This window comes from Zosterops lateralis (assembly GCF_965231275.1).
Source record: "Zosterops lateralis genome assembly, chromosome: 3".
In the NCBI taxonomy this organism is placed as follows: domain Eukaryota; kingdom Metazoa; phylum Chordata; class Aves; order Passeriformes; family Zosteropidae; genus Zosterops; species Zosterops lateralis.
In genome coordinates, this window is record NC_139764.1 from 59,211,497 (window position 1) to 59,233,585 (window position 22,089).

The following is a 22,089-nucleotide window of genomic DNA, read 5'->3' on the forward strand; positions in this document are numbered from 1 at the left end:
AGCAAAGGAAGCAAGACACCTTTCATGATAATTTAGCACTGTTAAAACTTAGCACCTGACTCCTAGAAATGTTTTTCCCTCTCAAAATAAGAAAAAAAGATAAGTTTGTCATGCTTCCTCTGGCCTCTTCTTTTGTCTTTACAGTAACTCTGAAGTGAAGCTAACAAGAATGTGGGGCAGCACTCCTCTCTTTGATCCCTCTCACAACTGGGGACTTTACATGTGTGAGGTATATTTCTGAAAAGACATATCCTCTTACTTCTTAAAATGGTTTGAAGTTCACAAATTATTTTCAGAACTCTCCCAAGTTAAATTTGGGAACAAGTCCCAGGCCCAGGATCACTATCATACTATCAGTATTATCCTTAAAATAATCAAGTAGATGTGTAAAAACACTTTTTACGACAAACCTTCTAAATTCATTTGGTTTGGTTTGATTTCTCAAGCACAGTCTCAGCATACATTTTAATAAAACTGAAAAGTGAATGCCACTGCACCACTTCCTGCCTTGAAGATTCAAGAAGCAAATGACTTGCCTTGAAGATTCAAGAAGCAAGGAATGTTGCAATGAAAGATGGATTCCTGGAAGATGCTTTGACATAACAGTGAGCATGGAACACAAAGCAACCTGTGATTCAGCAGCACTACAAAATAGCACTATGAAACATCTACAAACTTTGATTTGCTCTAAAAGAATAACCCAGTCCTTACAGATAAGCCTATAAGTAGCTTCTGTAACCACAGCGGACTCAGGAAAAAGAAAGATCCCTGTTCCAGCAAAATCAGATCACACAGTCCATCTTCACCCACTTTTAGCCTCTAACAGTTCATTTAACAAAAGAAAGTAGAGATAAGTAAAAGTCACACACAATTTAAAGTAAAACTATTATGCTTTAATGTGTGTTATTTAATGGACATACATCCAGTTTGGAAGAACAACAATAGTCTATTAGACTAAGCCCAAGAGTTGTCAACTGGAATGTTAAAGGCTATGCTGACCTTTCACAATCAATTTGCCACATCCCACAGCTTTTTATCTCCTTTGTTCCAAAACAGAAGGCAGATCACCCAGCTCACACGCTTCATAAAACACGATGATCCATGAATTGAGAGGATGCTTGCTAGGCCAAAAAAGGTTACCAACACTAGGAGGAGCTGAGGGATTTTGCCTCCAAATCTACCTACCCCTGGACCACAGCAGAGCACCAACACCACCTTCTGCCGAGCAGTAGAGATGTCACAAATGCACACTCGACTAATAAAAACAAGATTACAACGTCCACACAATTCATGTCACTTGTGAACCATTCTTTCTGCTGTGTGAGAACATGTAGATAGAAAAAGAAATCTAATATCCATACTAGAAACTAAAGCTAATCCAGAAAGCTGAAGTGGAGCCAAAAGCAGCAGAGTGCATCAGCTAAACCTGTAAGAGAGCCACGCAGGGGGACAGAAAAAGTGACAGCTTGCTGAGTTATGGACATCTTAACTACAGAAAAAAGCCATCAAAGCAGGGAAGAGCTACATGATGTAAATGGCCAGGAAATAGTTCTGCAATAAGGAAAACCAAGGGCAGCTGACAACATGATTTCCTGGTGTGTGCACCACTTTCTGTGAAAGGAACACGTGTAAGGTTCAACAGTCCTTAACTCACGGCAGGAGGGCACATCCCAGTGGGAAACTCACACATGGAAGACAACTTAATATTCTTCTACTAATCACTTTCACCTGTCCTGCTAATTCTTCTCAAAAATCTGTTTCACACACAGAGCTCATCCTAACTTGTTCAAGAGAGATGGATGATAATGCTTGCTGCTGAAAAAGTTAATGCTCAATTATTTAAGGAAAATATTTTCTTAAATAGGTCTCCACATGAAGTTCTGGACAGATTTTTTAATTAAATAGTCAGTATTGTCTTTACAATACATGCATGTGTTATAACAACTTTCTGTTTTGAAATTATTTCTGATTTTCCCTTTTGGGAAATAAACCTTTTGATATTTTGATATTCACTTTAGTAAGTATAGATACAGTCTGTAACAAAATGTTATCTATCAAAAACCACTCATACACTCATGCTCCATACACCCATAAATAATAACGTGCCCTCGAGAATGCTACTTATACAAGTTCTTGATTGTGACATGTCAGTCATCCAACAGAGCAAAAAAAAAAGAAAGAAAACCATAAAAACTATCCTGCAGCCCCATCTAGTGCATAATTGAGAATACTTCATCACTGACAAGTATATAGCTGGTATAATTTTAGGTCAGGGCTTCACAAAACATAATCCAGGAGGTTATGGCATGCATCTAGAGGTGGTATAGCATTACCATAAAACATTACCATATTTTCTATTTAAAGTCTGATAAGAAAGCTGCATGATGATTCACATGAAATATAGGGTCAGATAATAGTTCATTATCCATTTAAATAGTTAAAAGCATGCACAGTGACTCATGGTTCTTTAAGATTGTTTGGTCTTCTTTTTGACGTAATATAACCCCTCTAAAAAGATGGTTCCTTCCAAAGAGAGAGTGGAGGAAAGTTACTTATCTCAAAAATGAAACAAGTAGAGCGCAACTTTTAAGAACTTGGCTGCTAGGAAAGCAGTAAATACAGATGGAGAACAGGGCTGGCCTCTTACTTAGTCTCTCAACAAACTTCAGTCTGTTCCAAAAGTCATACAAATCAAAAATTGGTTCCAAAAATCAAAAGCTACTTTATTTTCACAGGAGGCTTCAGAAATCATTTTTCTATGCAAGACAGACAGGAACAGAGCAGTGAGCGATGCATGGGCCATTGTATTTTAACACACTCCTGGTAAGCTGATCCCAAAAGCTGCCTGTACAACCTTCTCTGCAGGAGAACTTCAGACCGAGCCAAGGATAAGTGAGGGCATCCAGAGCCCTCTGATGCAGTACGTCCAGCACAGGCATTGCACCACTTCTCCTGTGGGCAAACAGCAACAAACTGGCACAGCTTCAACTGTTTTATGAGCTCTGGCTGTGTTTCCATTTGGTCATAAAAAATTTAGGAAGATGAGGCAACATCCATCTGTGTGTTTAAGCAAAACTCATGTAAGGGAATAGAGGAATACAGGATTGACCTATGGTTAATTCATACTTCTGACATACCCAAAGATTCCCAATGCTATTTCCAGGTTCAGACAATGGTAAGAAAATTGAGAAATTCCACTGAACGAGAATGCCTTCAGCTTTCAAAGCAGTATTATGTTTCATCAAAAGAGATGGAACAGATGGAAAGGGCCTGAAGGCTTATGTTGTATAGGTCAAAATTCTCCTTCATTAAGTAAAATCTTGAATTTGACAATTTTGTTCCCTTTTGTTCCATCTAAAAGCCACTATCAAAGGAAAATTTAATAGGATTTATAATACACTGACAGTAGCATGACCATGCATTAAAGAGCTGCTGTAATGACTAATTCTAGCCAGGGTACTTACTTTCAACAAAAAATGTATTTTCTAATGCTCAGAAAGAAAGTAAGGAAGAGTATCTTCAGGCTGAAAGCCTGGAGCCTAAAAACCCTTAGGTGATGGTAATGGATTTCTGTTGCCTGAAGTCAGTAATATCAGTCAACTCTCTTTTAGGTATCCAAAAATAGGAAAGGTTATTTTAATCTCAATGAGAAAGTTCGGTCTACTCCAAATAAAACACAAAAGGTATACAGAAAAAATAGATACTTGTTTGAAAATAACCAACATGTACAAAATAAGTCATTTCACCTTCATTATAATTCTGAGATTGAAACTTACATGCAGCCACAAGGAAACTGAGATTCAATTCTAGGTAATCTCAAAAAACCTTTTTAGTTAGAGACAGCAGTTGGTAGACATGAAATTTATGCACCTAAGTTATTTTAAGGCCCTTACAAACCTGGTATCTAAAATTAAAAATGTAAGTGGGATGCATTCAGGTTACATTTTCAAGCTCTCTTTTGGTCGGACACTCCACTGCTATTTCCATGTGCTGCTCTTTTCTCCCATTTTCTTTTCCTCTTTCTTTATTCACTTTTCTCATTGCAATGCTGAGAGGTGGGCCATGTTACACAGAATTTAATTTCTATGTCCAGTACTTCCAGAAGCATCTTCTTGCTACTCCCAGAAAGGTATTTCACAATTTCACCCAAAGAACAAAACTTAAGCTTGATTTCAGTGTAAACACAGCTCCAATGATTTCTCAATACCTATAGGAAAACCTATAAACTTTCCACTTCAAATTTTCTTTATCCTTTAAGAGGGTTTTATGTCATATATTCTACATATAAAATTCAGAAAACCCACTTCAGCATACTATAACTACAACTAATACTATAAATGTAAAGCTTGGTTATGTACTTGAAAACTGCTTCTCCCTCCTCTGAAAAGATTGGTGGATGAAGTTCCTTTGACATTGGAGTATTAAAAAGTCTGAAATTCAGTATATGTCTGCTATATAGAGTGCAGTATTTTAGAAAGATGCCTGTGCTACCTCTGAAGAAACTACAGGTTATATTGTACTGTGTTTTCACTAGAGACTTTGCCTGCCATTTTAATTACTAATTAATGTCATAGCTATCATAAATGAACATTCAAATACCAAGATACTCAGAGTTTCTTTTCTCAGTCCCCAGTTTCCTGATGCTTTGTAAAGAAAATGTATGGTTTGTGTTACTTCTTCACGGAAATAATTGCTAATATTTCTGGTCTTTGACTCCTATGGTCTATTATCTTGATATTCATTTCTTGACTTCACTTTACTGACTGTTCACTGCTGCTTCAATAATTCAGCCCTACTTCAGTTTATTTGCCATGTTGGTCACAAAGTTATTATTTCAAGAAATGGACTCACAAAGTTTTGAAGTTATTTTTATAGTTTTGTGACATTCTCATTGATGTAGTGCAAAGTCATCAAATACAGATGAAGAAAATTTTCTTCATTTATTTTTATAGGCTCAGATATACAATTAAGTTGCCACTGCTGAACCTTGGCCATAAAGGGGATCCATAACAATGCTTTGCCTGTTCTGTAGTAACTTACTCTCCAAAGACTGTAAGGTAAACTATATTGCTCCACATGATCTATCAAATGAAGTGCCAAGTGCAAATACAAACCTGCACCGTAACAGCCTAAATCTCTTTCACTATCTTTATGCTCCTAGTCCATCCTGCTCCATCCACTGACTTTCCTATATAGATGCACACAGCCCCTCCACCATACAACATGCAGACAGGTCACCTCTAACACAGGTCAGGATAGCAGGATCTCAGTTTCCACTGGAACGTAGAGCACAGAGGACTAAAACCAGGTTTTGCCACTATCCTAATTTTTTATAGAACACGACTACAGTTTGTTTCAACATAAGTGGATCAAGAACCTTATGAATGCGTGTAGACTTTCCTTCAATTTACAATTATAAGTAAAACTAATTCCAAGTACACTTAGTCTCATTATCATAGTGTATATATTCTCTACTGAAGAGATCAGCCTCCGAGCTAATATGTAATTGAAATCAATCCACAACTCCAGATGCAGCAGCACACACGAACACTTATTTAGCACAACCTCAGCATTTTTTACATGCAACTTAACATGGGAAAATTAATTCCTCCAGTCTGCCTCTGAGACCTACTTTGGTGGCCATACTTAAAAATCTAGCACAAGTCGGTATGGTAACTGTATCACCAGTCTGGAAAGTATCACTGAAAACAATGCTTAAAGCTAACACATTTCTGATACATCTCACTAGGATACAAAACAAAAACATCATACCAGTAGTCATAACTCTCATCCCAGTTGTCAAAATGAACCAGAAAACGATTGTCCACCATGTCTGTTACCGTGGCAACACAAATGAAAGTCGGGTTCTTCTTGTCTACAGCTTCCAGCTTCATCCCCACTCGAAATCCCGATGGAATCACTGTCTAAATAGAGGAAGACATTTAACTGAAGATAAATACTATAAATCCAGAAATCTCCCCGTCATCCACAATCAATACATTCATGTCATTTCCAAGTTTCCCAATTAACTGTCCCCACATCATGGCAGCAGCCTAATTAGCTGACATGAGAGATGCTCAAACACAGAGACTTGTAGTTTATGAAAGAAAAGAAGTCCTAAATAGGCTGCTAACATTCAATGTGTTACTTTTAGCTGTCTTAGATACTCTCCCTGAAAGACCATCCTTGTTCCACAAGATTATGTATGGTGAAAGACACCGTACAAATAATAAATCTTTAATTTAAGAATGCATTGGAAGTTTAAACAGTTAAGTAGAAAGTAAAAAGTAATGAATTGGAACTGCAGTGGAGAATGTTAGAATGCTAGTAATTTTTCTGTAAACACTTTTGTTTTAAAATTCAAGACTCAAGTCTGCCATCACTGAAATGTCCTCTAAGTCTCTACCACACACATGAACATAATCACAACTACACCATGAGTAACAAGTGAGTACTTACTGCATTCTGGTTTTCAAACAGTGATTTAGGAGCAGCTTGAGCCTTGCATGCCTTTAAGTAGGAGGGCCAGCTGAATTCTTCTTCCTTATATCCTAAATGAGGGTTGTAAAAGAACAGCAAGAAATTATAGGTATGAGACACAAGGTGCACGTATCAGTAAGAGACCAATTTTATACTTCTATCTTCTTCCCTTTGAATGAACATCTCCAGGCAGCACAGGCTACAAGTCACCTCTTTGCCTTTCCCCAATAAAACCTCACTTTACCACCACCTACCTGCCTCACAGGTACCACCTAACTTCCCTTTGTTGGTCTCACTGACACACACACACTGCCAACAAGCATTCTCCAGCTGCTTTTCAGTCTGTTGCTTCTACTTCAGAATCAGACCTGAAGATCCCAAAGCTCTTCCCACTATGCCAGTCAGTCCAAGAAAAAAAATAAAAATCCCTCCTCCTCCAGACTTCACCTTATCACATCATCAGGCCATCACTAATACAGCATCATCACTACTAGCTCTAAAACAATCCCTCTAGGTTATATCAAAACAGCTGCTTACACAGTCAATGCCTCAGGAGTCCTTCTCAATTCACAGTGTAAACTGTCCCCTGCATGGACTTTATACATTTTTTATTATGTGCATACAACACTTGAAAAGAAATCTGTATTTCTGTTAATGTTTAGTTTCTTAGGGGGAAAAAATACAAATAATTCATAATATATTGAACTGCATAAAATAATCTACAAGAAAACATTTGTAGTTCTAATCTAAAACACAAGGCTAGGAGTTGGAAGCAAATAGATTTCCTCCTCCATTCTTCTGTAACCATTGTAGAAAGATCTCTTTTAGTCAATGTGTTAAAACCCAGCAAAGCAAGACCAAAATCACAACAAATTTCAGTGAGTGACTGCCTTTACTGAAATGTGTCATCTCTTAACTACTTGAAGTATTACTCAAATATGCCAGACACAATTGCTTTGTTTAACTTGAGATTCTCATATTATCTCAGGGACTGCAAGTTTAAAACCCTTTACCTTCACTTTCTCTGCAGACAGCTTTCTCACTTTTCATTTTAAATAGCAGTCAACATAAATTAACCTACAAGTCCAAACAAAAATACTTTCCTTATACTCTGATTGCCTCTTCTCTTCATACACTACAGCTGTAGATCATTTGAAACTATGTTTAAAGCAATACAGTATTTTGGCTTTTCATTTTTGCTTTGTAATTCTAGAGAGTACTCAAACTTAAGTCAAAGCTCACAGAAGACAATAAAATCTCCCACCTACTGCATGAGTGATGGGATCAGTTACTAGGACTAGGACAAAGCCCACAGGGAAAAAATTGGTTTCAGTAGACTGTGAAACAGTTCCTGGGCAGTGTGGATCTTTCTGTCAACTGAGAAAGGGAGATCTTAAGCTCCTAACTCATCTCTCATAACAAGACCAAAGAACAATTTGATTTTTTCACTGCAGATATAGATCAGTCAATGCAATTTTTAGATGCATATACATCCATTCTCTTGCTGCAGATTTTCCCTGTGTGAGATAAAACACAGGGCCTCCTCTACACAAAATGAATAGTGTCCTGAAAGCCATCTTTTTTCATTTCTGTAAAGCCCAGCTTGATTTTGCCTCTTCTATGCCTCTCCTATGCCTGCTGGAAGTCCAGTAGCAGCTGCCTGTTGCCTCTGCTGCTGTGGGGGCGGGAGACATCCCACCACAAGACCTGTCCTGCCCAGCAGCACTAAGAGTTACCCACCCTTTCCATTTTAATATATATGGATAGAAATATTTTTCAGGAAACATCTAGAATAATATTCTTTCTTTCTATCTCATGTCCTTCATTCCCCACCCCCTACCCCCCTCCTCAAGTCAGACCACTAGGTTCCAAATTGCTTAGAGTTTATACCATGAAGGTGATAAATTTGCATTTTTTACCTGGAAAATTAAAGGGTACTAAAGCAAACCTTTGAGTTCTTCTCTGGGTTGAAGAACTCAATATATTGAATATCTCAAAAATATATTATTTTATTTAAATATTGTGTCCTATGTCATAACTCTCATTGGCTTTAGCAATTGTAAAATTTGCAATGGGCACTATAGAAATCATCATTAAAATATCACACCACAGCAAAATATAACCAATCTGTCAAACCCAATTAAAATAGAAATCCAACAACCTACAACTGGCATAATATCCTTCTCCTTGGAAAAGAAGAACCCAACATTCTTTCAGAAGGAATCATTCATGGTTAACAAAAGCTTTCTAAACCAGGCATGTAAGATGTAAAAGGCGACAAATCCTCGTCATAGATACCAAACTTACCAAGCACACTGTAATAACACCAGGAATGCTGTAACTGGGAACTACCCATTTGCTACATACAAGTTATTACATCAGTGAAGGCCAACCTTCTAAGAAATTCTTATTTCTGTTCAAGAAATTGCTATTTCTACACAGCCAGTTAAGCAGAACTGTGTCCCAAGGTGAGTGGCAACATAGAGCATTCCTGCCCTGAAACCTGAGTGGAGCTTGCAGAGCACTCAGAAGAGCAGCTCACACTTCTCAAGGCTCACCCAAAGAAATGCCATCCTCTCACACACTGCCAGGCCCCCTGCCCCTTCCTTTCCCGTGGCTTTACCCTCACCTTCCACAGCTGAGCCCGTACATCCACAGTTTTATAATTCTCTGCAAGCACATCCTCTTGAATCTGTGCACTCCTCATTTTCTAGCCCTTTTGAATCACATTATACTACCCTCACTCTGTATGCCAAAATGGCACATCCATTTATTTCTCACTTTCCAGACTTCAGGACTTGCTCCTGTCATCCTCACATACTCCCTCCATATTCCAAAAGGACCACATTTATCTATTTTTCATAGTAAAGTTCAGTGCAGATGCCCTCCAATTGCCAAAAGAAGTTACACAATGTGAAATGAAATTAATTATGCAAGTAAATTACACACGTTTCAATATCTGTATACCATTTACCTAATCCACGTACAAATTACACTTTCAGGCTTGCAATCTTACCTTTTTTTCTCCCTATTGATCTGTTCATTCCTCTTTTTGTCTCTATTTCAGACTTAATCTTTGTGGAAAGAGCACAGTCTTTACTAGTCTATATCAACATATGTACACTATGTTGTGGCCATTATCCATAGTGATCACTAGGCAGTAACAAAAATGCCCTAAGACCTTCCCCACTAAAGGATCCTCACCTGCCTGTGAGACCTCAGTTTAAGCATATATGTCACCAGTATGCTGCCATTTTTCTTGCAATAAGCTGGGGTCTAGGTTTGCTGCTCAGTTTTTTGTGTTTTTTTTTTTCCTAATGCTTTATGAATTACTCTTATGACCCATTTTGTTTTCTTGGTTTCTCTGAATTTCCACTGAATATAAGGGGCATGCTTTCAAAGTTATAATTTTAGGCAAGGCATAGTGTTTAATTTGCCATTTTCAAATACTCCTGACTAAATGAAGTAAAACATTTCTGCCAAGAAAAAATATTACAGCATTACACAGGTACTCTCAATTTCCGAACTGTGTAAGACACACAGATTTAAACTAAACAATACCTTTAGGTGGATGAAGCTTGTGACCTGTTTTTTCACACCATCCAACAGGATGAATGTCTGAAGAATCAGCATTCACCCAGAAATCATAACAATCTGGGTATCCATCAAAATGTAGTCTTATTCTGTAGCCACAAACCTAAAAGCAAGAATTGACAACATACAACACTATGTTTTAAGATCTTTGCCCTACACATAACCACTTCCATTCAATATTATGTATAATAACTGTATGTTTTCAGGCAGCTTTTTACTTCTGCCCAATCCAGTATTGGATGAATAAATTCATTTGATAAAAAGGAGAGAATTAAAAGGCAAAGCTATTCACAGTCTGAGTGCCTCCTCTTCTGGTCAAAAGAATTTAACTAAAAGCTGGCTACTGCCAGCAGTGTTCAAAACCCTGAAAATGGTTCAACCCAGCATCAGAGTAAAATGTAAGCCCTACAGAAGAGCATGAATACATCTGAAAAAACTGAGGACAAAGTGCAGATAATGAGGTTCTCAAGCTATCCTGATTAACTGATATGCAAGGGAGCAGTGAACAATAAGAATGTTCAAAAGGCTCTCCGGAGAGATATTGAAAACTGTTTAAGTAAAGATGAGAAGTCAGTGGAGGTATTCTCCAGAACTTCATTATTCCATGAAGTAATAAGTCAGCCACTGCGAGGAAGAGAAAAACAGGACACAATACTCTCTCTGTACAGAAAGTTTCCACATCTCGTTGAGTGCCAAATACCATAAATTTACTGTAGCCATCAGTGAAAATTTCAACATCAACTCTATTTTATATTTAATTTGTACTCTGACATAACTTCCAATTTCCTCATTTTAATTCACAAATGAAATCCAAAATGTTATTAAAACTACGCAAAAGTTAAAGTAAGTTATATTTAAAAAAAATACAAAATATGTCTGAGAAGCAGGTTCTCTATTGAAAGCAAAGCAGCTGTTCATCAGAAAAACTATCTCATGAACCACAACAAAAAGAAAATCTGTGTTTATATTTTATGTTAACTTGCACAGGTTGCCAATAGAGGCAATTTCTGTGACCATCAGCCTGAAAACATTGTAGCACAGCAGCGACACAAGAAACTTTCAGGTATTTGTATCAGTAAATGGAGCAACTGCAAATACTATCAAACTTCTATAAAACTGCTTTGTATCAGTTATCATGTTTCTTTTCTATTTGTTTTTTATTTTAAATATAAACTATGGAATTACAGATAAAACCACACATCATCCAGCTAGTCTAATACCGTTATCTGTAGCTGTGTATGTTAAATATATGTATTGCTGCATTGACACTGGATATACTCTTTACATGTCTATCAGGCAAAAATAATACAGCATTATTAATTTAAAAACCATCTTCCTACATATAATTTCTGTCTGCCTGTTAGGTAAGAGTGAGGGTTTTCAGCTGCTGCTGTTTCATTCATAGTCTCTGCTATAACCCCACACTGTGGCTGCCTGCTTACCTCAGCCACTGTGAGAACACAGTAGATGGACTGGTGCTCAGGATCCACACCCTCCAGCTTCATCCCTGCCTTGAATCCATTCTTGTTGTATGGAAAAGACTGATACTGCAATGGGAAAGAACAGTTTCAACACTTCTGAAAGTATACCAGAGAAAGACAACATCTTTATAAGGAATAGAACAATGATTATTTATTATTCATGTTTCTGAAGGAACTAATAAATCATTTTAAGTTTCACATTTTCAAAAATGTAGAGAGGAAAAGAGAAATTGATGATTGTTTGAAAAACACATTGATATAAGAATGACTTGAAACTTGAGAGTATGTAAGAAAATTAGGAAAAATTAGCAAAAGAGTCAAGGGAAAGAAGATTACATAATTTATCTTGAACTTTTTTCATTAATTGTCAATAAAACATCTTAGCAATTTATTTAGTTTTCAGCCTGTACAATGACACTGACACCTTCTAGTGGACATAATTCCTATAATAATCACAGCAATGACTCTGTTTTGCCTTTTCAGTTCTACATCTCAGGCCATGAAAGATGAACTGGAAGGCAAAAATGTTGAACATTGTTTGTATGTAGAGATGGCCTATTTGCTGTCCTTTATATTCTGAATCCAGACTATGTAGTCTTCCAGGAGAATTTCTACATCACAGGAACATGACTATCCTTACATCGCATTACAATGAACCCAGAAGAATATCTTTCAAAATACAGAAAGTGAAAACGAGGCTAAGCAGGATGGACCAACCATCTTTTCAACCAGCAGGCATCATCATGCCTCCGTTAAAGAGGAAGGAAGGTAGCAGATATTAAAGTTAAATTGGAGGAAAGACCAGAAAAATAAGTAACCAAAACTGAAGACAGTTTTCCACAGGTTAACAAATTCGCAGCCAGACAGTTTTTATGTCCCAAATGGTTACAGAAAAAAACACAGGAAAAGAATCTTAAATGTTCCCTTTTCCTTCTGTTTCTGTCTAAGAGACAAATGCTCCTGAGTCAAGTGCAATACCTCTGCAGCCAAAGGGAAGAGAAAGGTACCAAGGGAGATACTCAGAGAGGTATCACCTACTTGGAAGGAAAGGAAACCTTGTGAGACACAGGTTTGAAACCACTCTAAGGTCTAAGTACCAGGAAAGGACCCTCCATCATCCTGACCATTCCTAACTAAGAGTATGAAACAACCCAGTGAAAAGTACTGCTTCTGAAATGGTAAATCTCAAAATGTGAACAGAAATCAAGGATTCATAATCGGTGGTGATGTTTGGTTTGGGCTTTTTTTAAATCTATTTATGTGGCTTGCGTGTTCATCTGTAAAATAGAGAAATATTACCTGGCCAATTCTTAATTGGGGGTTAATAAGAATTCTCTTTCTGCTACAGGCTTTAAACATTGTGCACCAAATCAAACTTTACCCAGGGGCTAAAGACTTTGAAAGAAAATACTAAATTATGATGCACTTGATGAGAAAGGCACAATGTGGAGGAAACTTTGCATAACTCCAGACTTTAGCACCATGTGCTGTGCCCTGGAAAGCCTTTGTACTGCTATAGCATTTCATGGACCTTCAGAAAGGCAGAGCAATGCTTTGTGAATCTACCTTCCCACTAGGACGCTCTCTATCCTGATTGTTTTCTTGCTAATTTTTGAATCAGTATATAGCCCAAGGGGACACAACTGAACATAGTCAGGGGACTGTTATTCTTGGACCTACAAATCTATGGATTCTGCACACCTAAATCCCCGTTCTCCACTTTCTACCTCAATAGCGACTAAATCACCAATTAAAGATCAGCATCACATGCATGTGTAAGCTGAAAAGCTAATTCATGCTTTAGAGAAGATTTAATAGCTGAAGTATGAAGCATACAGAAAGAAATGGATGCAAGAAACAGACTACAAGTAAGAACAGAATTATCGAAGAAAAAGTAACACATAGCAGGGGTACAGCAGCTGAGAAACGTTCACATGTTCCACCAGTTTTGCAAGGGAAGATAACAGCAGGGAAATCTTGAGGATTTGGATACAGACCTCTCTTCCAGGCAAGAGAGGTGGCACTAATGAAAGCACTGAAATGACAAGAACTACCATAGCAGGCAAAGGACAAGCAGGACATGATGATCCAATCAGATGACAGGCAAAAGGAGCACAAAACAAAGTAGTATCTGATGTAGTAACAAAATATAATGCCAGCAGAAGCTGAAGACAGGTAATATAATCAAAGCAACAAGACAAAAGATGACCTTTGTACTACCTTTCTAAATATATTTAAAGAAAATTATATGGCATGAAAAAGTGTGGGTACGTATCATATTTTTTAGCTTCAGAGACTAGAAAGAATGGCTAAAACTGCAGATTTTGGAAGAACATCTGCTTTCTGCAGTCTGATTTGATACCATTCATGTACAACAACAGAATTCTCAGAAAAAAACCAGAGATAATTGCTTTCATAATTGCTGACACACAGCGCATTACGTTCATCATGCAGGTTTTCCCAAGAAAAGCATAAAATCTTCAAATTATTTTTTTATTGATTTCCTAGGAACTTCATGATCTTAGGTGGTTGACTGATTTAAATTTCTGAAGGTTATACCTCTTTAAAAAGCTTAGTAGGTACTGCAGTGGCCCTTTCTTCCTCCAGATAGGATGCCCAACACCATGCTTGCCTTCCTTTAGAGGGTACAGCTATAAAGAAGCATAAAACAGTGAAATAATTCTGTAACTGTTAACATTTCAAGAAAAAAAAATCCACAACACAAGTTTGTAATATTCTTAAATTCACATTTTATGAAATGCATTCATGGTGCTCTTATTTCAGAAAGAACTTATTTCAGAAAAAGTTCTGTGGGCTGAAAGGCACCAGAAACATGAAGGTTCCTGGTTTGTCCAAAAACATTTCCAGTTCAAATCTTGGTTAGTAACAGAAAAAAGCTCCTTCAAGTGACAAGAACAACTTACAAAGTCTTGCTCCAATGTGTTTTTTTCTTATTGCTCCTAAGAAGCACTAAGATATACAATTTGCATATGTGTAAAAAGATGAGTTCAAATCACAGAATAGCTCAGTGTTTTAAGGGGTTTCTTTTTCCCTCATGTCCTTCTTTTAGTGGAAAGCATTTTCAACTGGATACTGCTTATAGTAAGTTTTTTTTTTAATCATGGCTGAAATACCCTATTCTTTAACAGTATTCAGAATGTTTCTCACCTACTCCATCACTTTGTAGTTTGATGGTTTTGGGTAGAAAGGCAGTGATTTAACAGTATTTTCTGCAAGCCTTCAGAACTGTCACCAGTGCTTTTTTCCTTCAGGATGTCATTAGCATATGACAGAAACCTGCAGTTTCAGGTTTGTTCACACCGTATGAACGCTTGCATAGTAACTGCAATATTGCTTATAGTCTATCTTTATAATGGCTACAGTCACACAGTTTTCAGGCCTTTAAAATAAGGCACTACCTGCACTAGCAATAGCCAGGAACTTCAAGAACAGATGGCCTGGAGGCTGGCCACATATCTACTTCCATATACCTCTACTCTGCTCTACTCATCTCCATCTAAAATGCCTCCTCTGCACAAGCAGCTTAGCATTTCAGACCATAAGCTCACACTGTCAGAAGGATTCATCACAGTCCACACTGTGATTCTGGCTTGATCCAGACTGTGGGCTACTCACAGGAAAAATAAATCCTTTAAGTAACAGTCTGGTTTAGCATTTTTATGATTAAAACATGAACCATAACAATAGTGATGCCAAACTCTCCTGAAGAAAGCTGATAATGTAACCAAAAGACAGTAAATTTCAGAGTGATAGTGATCACTCAACAGTATTAGACAACATTCATTTTATATGGGATTTACACAGTTTTTATCTATTCCATTAAAGAAATTAATTGTGCTTGATTCTGAATATAAATTGGTCTTTTATACCAGTTTATACTTTTATACTGATGTTTTCCCAAATAAAAATAAAAAACCCCAACTGAAGAAATTTGTAAATCATTCTGTCAGTGGGCAGCAGTGATTTGCACAGAGCACCAGCTTTGTGCTTGTGTCTCACAGCTTCTTATCTTTTCAGCTTTTGAAGCAACTGTATAGAAAATTTCCGGAGTAATTCTGTCTTGGAAAGGAGATCTTTCATAACTTTTATTGTTGCATCTTCAACCAGTAGTTCATCTACCTGGTGTACATCAGAGCTAATTGGAGTTCTGTGTTGATTAGTGGCCTGGCAACCTCTGTTAATGTCTCCCCATCTAGCCTAAGAAGCACTCTGGAGAGCAAGATGTAGGTCTGTGGTTGGTGTACCACTGAGGTGTAATAGCAGCTGATTCTCCAATTCTTCCTAAAACTATCTATCATACAAATAGCTTGAAAGAACAGCACTCATTTAAAATATGTTTTATGATGTTGCTTGATGCAGTATATGTCCCTTTGGATTGATTATAGCAATTATTCCTAAACAGTTCCATAAACGTGTCTATTTCCAGCACATAATGAAGATGCAAAATTGATCCCCAAGGAAGCAAAAGTAAACTTTCACTTCTGCTTGATACATGTCTTTCAACATCTGGGAACTCAATGGAGTTGATTCCCTCTAATACTGGCACTATTTAGAGAGATGAAAAGGAAAAAACCTAAAATGCACATTAGTTGCATTTACATTCACAATATCCTCCCCTATGCTCCCTTAAAATTTAATTGCTGTAAATAACACTTCCACTGTCTTTTTACAGTGCTGAAAAAAATTCAATAGGGAATACAAATTCTGTGAAGCAATGCTGGCAAGGCACAATAAGATATGGATATTACCTGAAGAATTGATGGTTGAGATTTTTGTTTCATAAACTAACTTACTTTGTTTCAAAACTGTTATCTCCCCTTTTCTTTTTCTCCTGGCTCTCTGCGAGACTCTCAAGATCCTTCCTTCAGGTTTGTCCTCCTAAATTAGAAAGAGAAAATAATAAAAAAAAAAGAAGAGCAAAGTGACCTCATTATGTTTGAAGTCTAGTATGATAAAAGTTGAGATACTGAAGTTCAAACTGTGACTTCATTTAAATGGCTATTGACCCAATGGCTCTCTCCTATCTCAAACAAACGTGCAGATGTCTAATAGAAGCAAAGTGAGCCATCAGTGACAAACCCCAGCAAACACAGTAAAAATGGCAGGCAGAAGGACTCCCCCCACTTGGCATTCAGCCAGCCAGCCTTGCCTGACCCGGGGACAGATCATGATGCCTTGAGCAGACCTCGCTGATAAATAACAGTATCTTTGGTATGTTCATGCTTCCAAAATAATTTAAAGAAAAACCTCTTCCTTCCAAAATAATTTAAGGGAAACCCCTCACAGCTTTACTCTGTTGTTTTTTTATTTTTCAAATGTACAATTGCTTTATTAAATACAAAATAGCGCTGATCCTTTTGATTTTTTTCACTGCTTTTGTATTTACAGTTTTACAAGCACCTGAGCAAATGAGCAGAGTAAGTACTCATCTGAGAGGGCAGATGCATGGAGACAAAGAAGGTGTCCCCTAACTTTTGCCTAAGATACTGCTATACAGAGAGCTGCAAATTCTCTCCTGACAACTCTTATGTCTTCAACCTTTTGACAATTTGGTGGTTGCAGAACTCTACCCTTCTCCCTGAAAACTGTGCTACCCCCAGCAGTGTCACAGCTATTCGGAAAAAAACACATGCTACTAGAAAGCAAACATTATGGGAAGGTACTGTGGTAAGCTTTTTCTAAAATGAAGACTAAATCCAAAAGAAAAAAAAAAAAAAAGGCGTCCCAAAGCAAATTACACTGCAACACAAAAGCAAAACAAATTTTTGGCTATGATTTTCAAAGACAAATTATACTAAGAAAATCCAAAGTATTTGCTTCTTGACTGTAGTGTAGCTTTCTCTGTAAATAAATTATTGGTCTATAGTTATTTATTCATGTGCAGAAATACAAAGTAACAGGGTTGTTGGGAAATATGTATTCCTGGTTTTCCATGCTGAAGACATGGCAAGTCTACATTAGCATCATTTTTCCTTTAAATTCTTTTTGTTCTGTTCTTAAAAAACAGGGAAAAGAGACAAAAAACAACTTTTATCAATTCATTGTCAATAATTACAGTTTACTGCTGAGGCATAATTAAATTGGCAAACGAGCCAACTGGCTCTGACAGAGTGATGAAGTCTCTTTGTGGATGGATGGAGCTACTGACAGTGCAATACAAGGCAAAACTCCCACCCAAATACTTGTAGGAATGGGTTTATGATGCATACTAACAATTTCATCAGGATTCTCCTTCTTCTCCCCATTATCCCGGGACTCTTCTTTGAGAGGTACTTTTGCTTTTCTTTTCCGAATGCCTTTAGAATCATCTTCCCCATTGCATTCCATGCTGGGGTTTTCCTCCTTTGGTTCTCTATCACGGGAGTAACACAGTGACACAAAGCCAATATGATTTCACTTATCATATTCATAAAACAAGCAAAAAAGCAAGTAAATGTGTGGGTCGCATAGTATTATACCGAATATATTCTTAGAAATACTACTGAAAAATAAAGTCTGTCAAAAGAATTAATCTGAGAGACACACAATAGCAACTGTAAAAGGAAAGCTGTCAACTTATGCTGAACAAGTTTTACATGTTTTAAACAGTGTGTCTTTTCTCATGTACTATCAAGTCTCCCAAAGAAGCAAACTGTGAAATGTTTAGGACTGCAGGGCAGTTTAGAGAGAGGAAGGCAAAGGTAATTGTTAAGTCTGACAAATCCAATTGGAGAAAGCTGGTATGTGACTGTACAAATTGCTAAACAAGAAATCAGAACAGAAAACTTTGAAGCAATTAGCTAAAAATGAAGGAAAATGTACAAAATCATAAATGTTTAAGGCTGCCATAATCTAGCAATATGCAATACAGAATGGACACACTAACACAAACATGCTTTCAAGAGATGAAATGCACTAGCTGAAAAAAAGGAACTGAGAAACTGCAGTATGCTCATGTTTTCCCTCACTGTCAGCTATAAAACAGCTCTTGCACTTAATTATAATTAACTTACCACCCCAACCATCTCATTACTGATTATCTTAATTCCAATGACTGAAACAGGGTGGGAGTCTGACACTGATTCATGCTTCCCATAGACTGTTTTACTGCTTGCATCTGACAGCAGAACACAGCACACTGAGTGAAAAAGACTGCCTTCAATGTCAGTGTTAGACAAAACCAAATGTTGCTAAGGCATTTACACAAAAAAACAGTAAAAGAACATAATAAACCAACGGTGACACTGAAACTTGTCTGTTTAATACCTCCCTCTGCCCCACCACGAACATTTTATCCCACCACTTCACTCATGGGCTGCATTTATGCCAAATTCTTTGTTTCTATGCTTTATTATAGCACCTACTTGTTTTTTACTTGCTGAGCACATTTCTGGCTGCAAAATTTCCCTTCAGGAACAAATTCTTCTATGGTACCATAACGATAACAGTTTTCACAGAAAACAAGTCCATCCACTTTTGCAGTTTCCTTCAACCTTGTGGGGATCCCTGTCTTTTCTGAAAAGGCTGCACAATGACAAAGGTTAACTTCACTTAAGCAGAATTGATACATTCCCAAACATCCTTAGCAGGCCTTGCCAAGCAAAGAGAAAAACATCAGCCACACCACTCTTGTAAGAATGAAGAGCTAGGAGTTAGTGTTTGTACAAGGTCCATATTGCTGACAAACAAGCGGGGTTTTCACATGGCAACAGGAGAGAGGAACCTCCTATCCTATGGCTCTGTCACAGCTTGATGTGGCTACTTGTGGGAGGACTGAATTTGTCACAGGCACTGACTGCCCACAGAGTCATCATCCATGACCTCATCTCTTGTTGATATGCCTAGACCTAAATTTGGGAGAAAAGGGTTGGGGGGGGAGTTATCCCTCATTAGGTGAAATTATTTCTGGAAGCAAATCACTGACTACAGTCTGCAGTCTCCAGCAGCAGCTATTGCTCAATCTGCCGGAGGTCCACCAGAAGTAAAACATCACTCAACTTGTAACAAAGTGATCTTCAAATACAAAGTTACTCACTGATCCTAGGCTGCAATTTCCCCACAACAGGCACAGACCCTGGGAGGGCTGTATCTGGGAGAAAATGCAGTTACTTTCCCTCACAAGCAAGTATGAAGCACTGTCAAGTACTCCAGCCTCTAGAGCAGGTTGTTGACATTGTACCTCCCCAAAAGGCAAATTTCAAGTCACAGACTATTTATGTTGTTTAAGCACTGTACTGTCTTTGAAAGCAGAGTCAAATGAACTCTTGCATGCAGGCTATCTCCCCCAGAAGAATATATAATGTATGTTATATTTACACACCAGCATCATAAGTAGTTCAAAACAACTATTTATTCTCACAATGGAAAATTTTAGCAGTGTTTTTACTTTTAGAGAGCAATAAAATAATCAAGGACAGTGTAAGGTAGCAGCAGAATGCTTACTCAATATGCTTATATGTCCATAAACAAAGTTCAATTCAGTAGCAACACAATTTTTTGTTTAGGTTTGCCACACTGGAGGGGATGCAGTTGTGTACTTTGCTGTCCCTAACTCACCTCTCAGTCTAAGCACAGAACCCCTTGTGCTACTGCACTGTCATAATGTTGCCACTGTCATCACAGATTTGAAACTTGAATTAACTATCATGCCTTACTACAGAATAAATTAACTGTGGTCTGAAGCTTCAGACCTGGGGGGGCCCAAACCACTCTCCACATCTCAGTGATAATGTCCCACACGACAATTATGATGGCAAGGAAGAAGCAAAGGAAAGCTCTCACTGACTTCTCTTCCTTGTGCTTATAGGGATGATTATGAAACAAAAATTGTGAAGTCAGCTTTTCAAAGGACTTACAGAAAGCATATTTTAAAAGAAAGTTGATAAAATGTAATACCAACAAGGAAAAAAACTAGGCAGTTGTAAATAATCACAAAACCAGTTGTGATATTCTCTTTCATGCTACTCCATCATTTCTGGAGTCAGTGTAAAAAGATTGCAGTAATTTATGACCGTGTAAACCAACTTCCCTTGAACAAAACAGGTGTTTCTTACTTCAGTATTTTAAATCCAGGAAACACTTTATCTGGTAGATAGATACTATAACTCTTAGAATTTTACCATTCAAGATAAACATTAACTGTTACTACACACTGCTTTTAATGCTGCAAAAAAAAGCACAGTCAGCAGGAGTGAGGCATCTGTGGGGGTACACACTGCACATCTAATACTGACATTGGTGCTGGCAGTTGTGCTGACCATACCAAGGCAGTTTGCAGTGCACAGATGAACTCCAGGCAGTTAGCAAAATCTGTGGGCAGCCTGGAGAACCAGCTCAACAAAAGTTTCAATAATTTAAAATTAAAATTTCTCAATAATTAAAAGAAATTTATTATTTTGCAAGTTAAGGAGGGAAAATAGCAATTCTAAATTTAGAGAAAATTACTGTAAGGAAAAAAAACTGTGGCTGTAATTGAACTTCAGATGTTTAACAGTGGAATTATTTCCTTTGAACTTGAAACAGATTTATTTTCATGCTAATCTACATCCCAAGAAACAGGTTACTTCATCAGATATACTCTGTCCATTAAACCAAGTAAGCTGTTTTTTATTTTGAAGGCAAGCTTTAAGGAAAGCTGATACATTAAAGAAACCACAGTCTACCACAGAAAATGTTTACTGCTTCTAACTGACCTTCTTGAGCAGTTGGTACCATCCAGGTTGTGGTAGCAGTTGCCTTTTTAACACTTTCCATCTCAGTTTCATCTGTAATTACTTCCAGGGCCCCAAATTCATTGACTCTAAACTGTAAAACAAAACAAATGGCATACAGCATAGTAAAAATTTACTAGAAGTCTCCTGAAGAATCTTCTATTCAATATAGTTATTACATAGTGTCCTCACCACATCGCTATTTTCTCTGTGTTTCTGCTTATCTTCATGGAGTTAAAAACAATTCTTGTTTCTACCAAGCCAATTGCAAATTCATTTTGGTATCTATAAATATTAATTTATAATAGATACTGATACAGATGCCTCCAATATCTAACTTACACACACATATAAAAAAACCAGTAACAGAAATTCATGGGAACATCCCCATACCATATGTTTTTCACTGCCAGCAAAATACACACTCCAGACTCCGAGTAGTCTTTCTGAAGACAGGGGAGCTGAATGAACATCACATACCAAATGCTTCACAAAGTACAGAAAATTCAGCATCCCTGAAAACACAGTACTTCTCCACTATAAAGCTCACATAAACAAACATCTCAAGGCAGTTTATGAGGTGTTTAATTACACACTGAATGTGATATTACTGTCAGCCAGACGCAAGGCTCAACAATGCCCCACCTGCTGTGCTTACACTGGAGCACCGCGAGTTACGGCCATCCTGCTGCCAGAAGAAAAGTTTCTTCCCAATGCTGTGGTGATTACAGCACTACCACATGAAAATAACTTCTGCTTCTCAGTCACTGCATGGTCTGCAGGCCCAGCTGGTTACATAGGTTTAGCTCAAAGCAGTGTTCTTT

At 37.5% G+C, this 22,089-nt stretch overlaps 1 protein-coding gene across 6 annotated transcripts in view; it reads right to left on the reverse strand.

Moving 5' to 3' along the window:
• Positions 1-22,089, reverse strand: part of L3MBTL3 (L3MBTL histone methyl-lysine binding protein 3) — a 79,093-nt gene that overhangs the window by 34,931 nt on the left and 22,073 nt on the right. For all 6 annotated transcript variants that reach the window (XM_083855997.1, XM_083855995.1, XM_083855994.1 and 3 more), the window contains exons 3-11: positions 21,248-21,359; positions 18,920-19,079; positions 17,790-17,928; positions 16,370-16,454; positions 14,115-14,206; positions 11,517-11,621; positions 10,042-10,177; positions 6,460-6,551; positions 5,773-5,924 (exon numbers count right to left, since the gene is read on the reverse strand). In XM_083855997.1, coding sequence (XP_083712123.1) covers positions 5,773-5,924; positions 6,460-6,551; positions 10,042-10,177; positions 11,517-11,621; positions 14,115-14,206; positions 16,370-16,454; positions 17,790-17,928; positions 18,920-19,079; positions 21,248-21,359 — 1,073 coding nt within the window. The remainder of the gene's footprint in view (positions 1-5,772; positions 5,925-6,459; positions 6,552-10,041; positions 10,178-11,516; positions 11,622-14,114; positions 14,207-16,369; positions 16,455-17,789; positions 17,929-18,919; positions 19,080-21,247; positions 21,360-22,089) is intronic.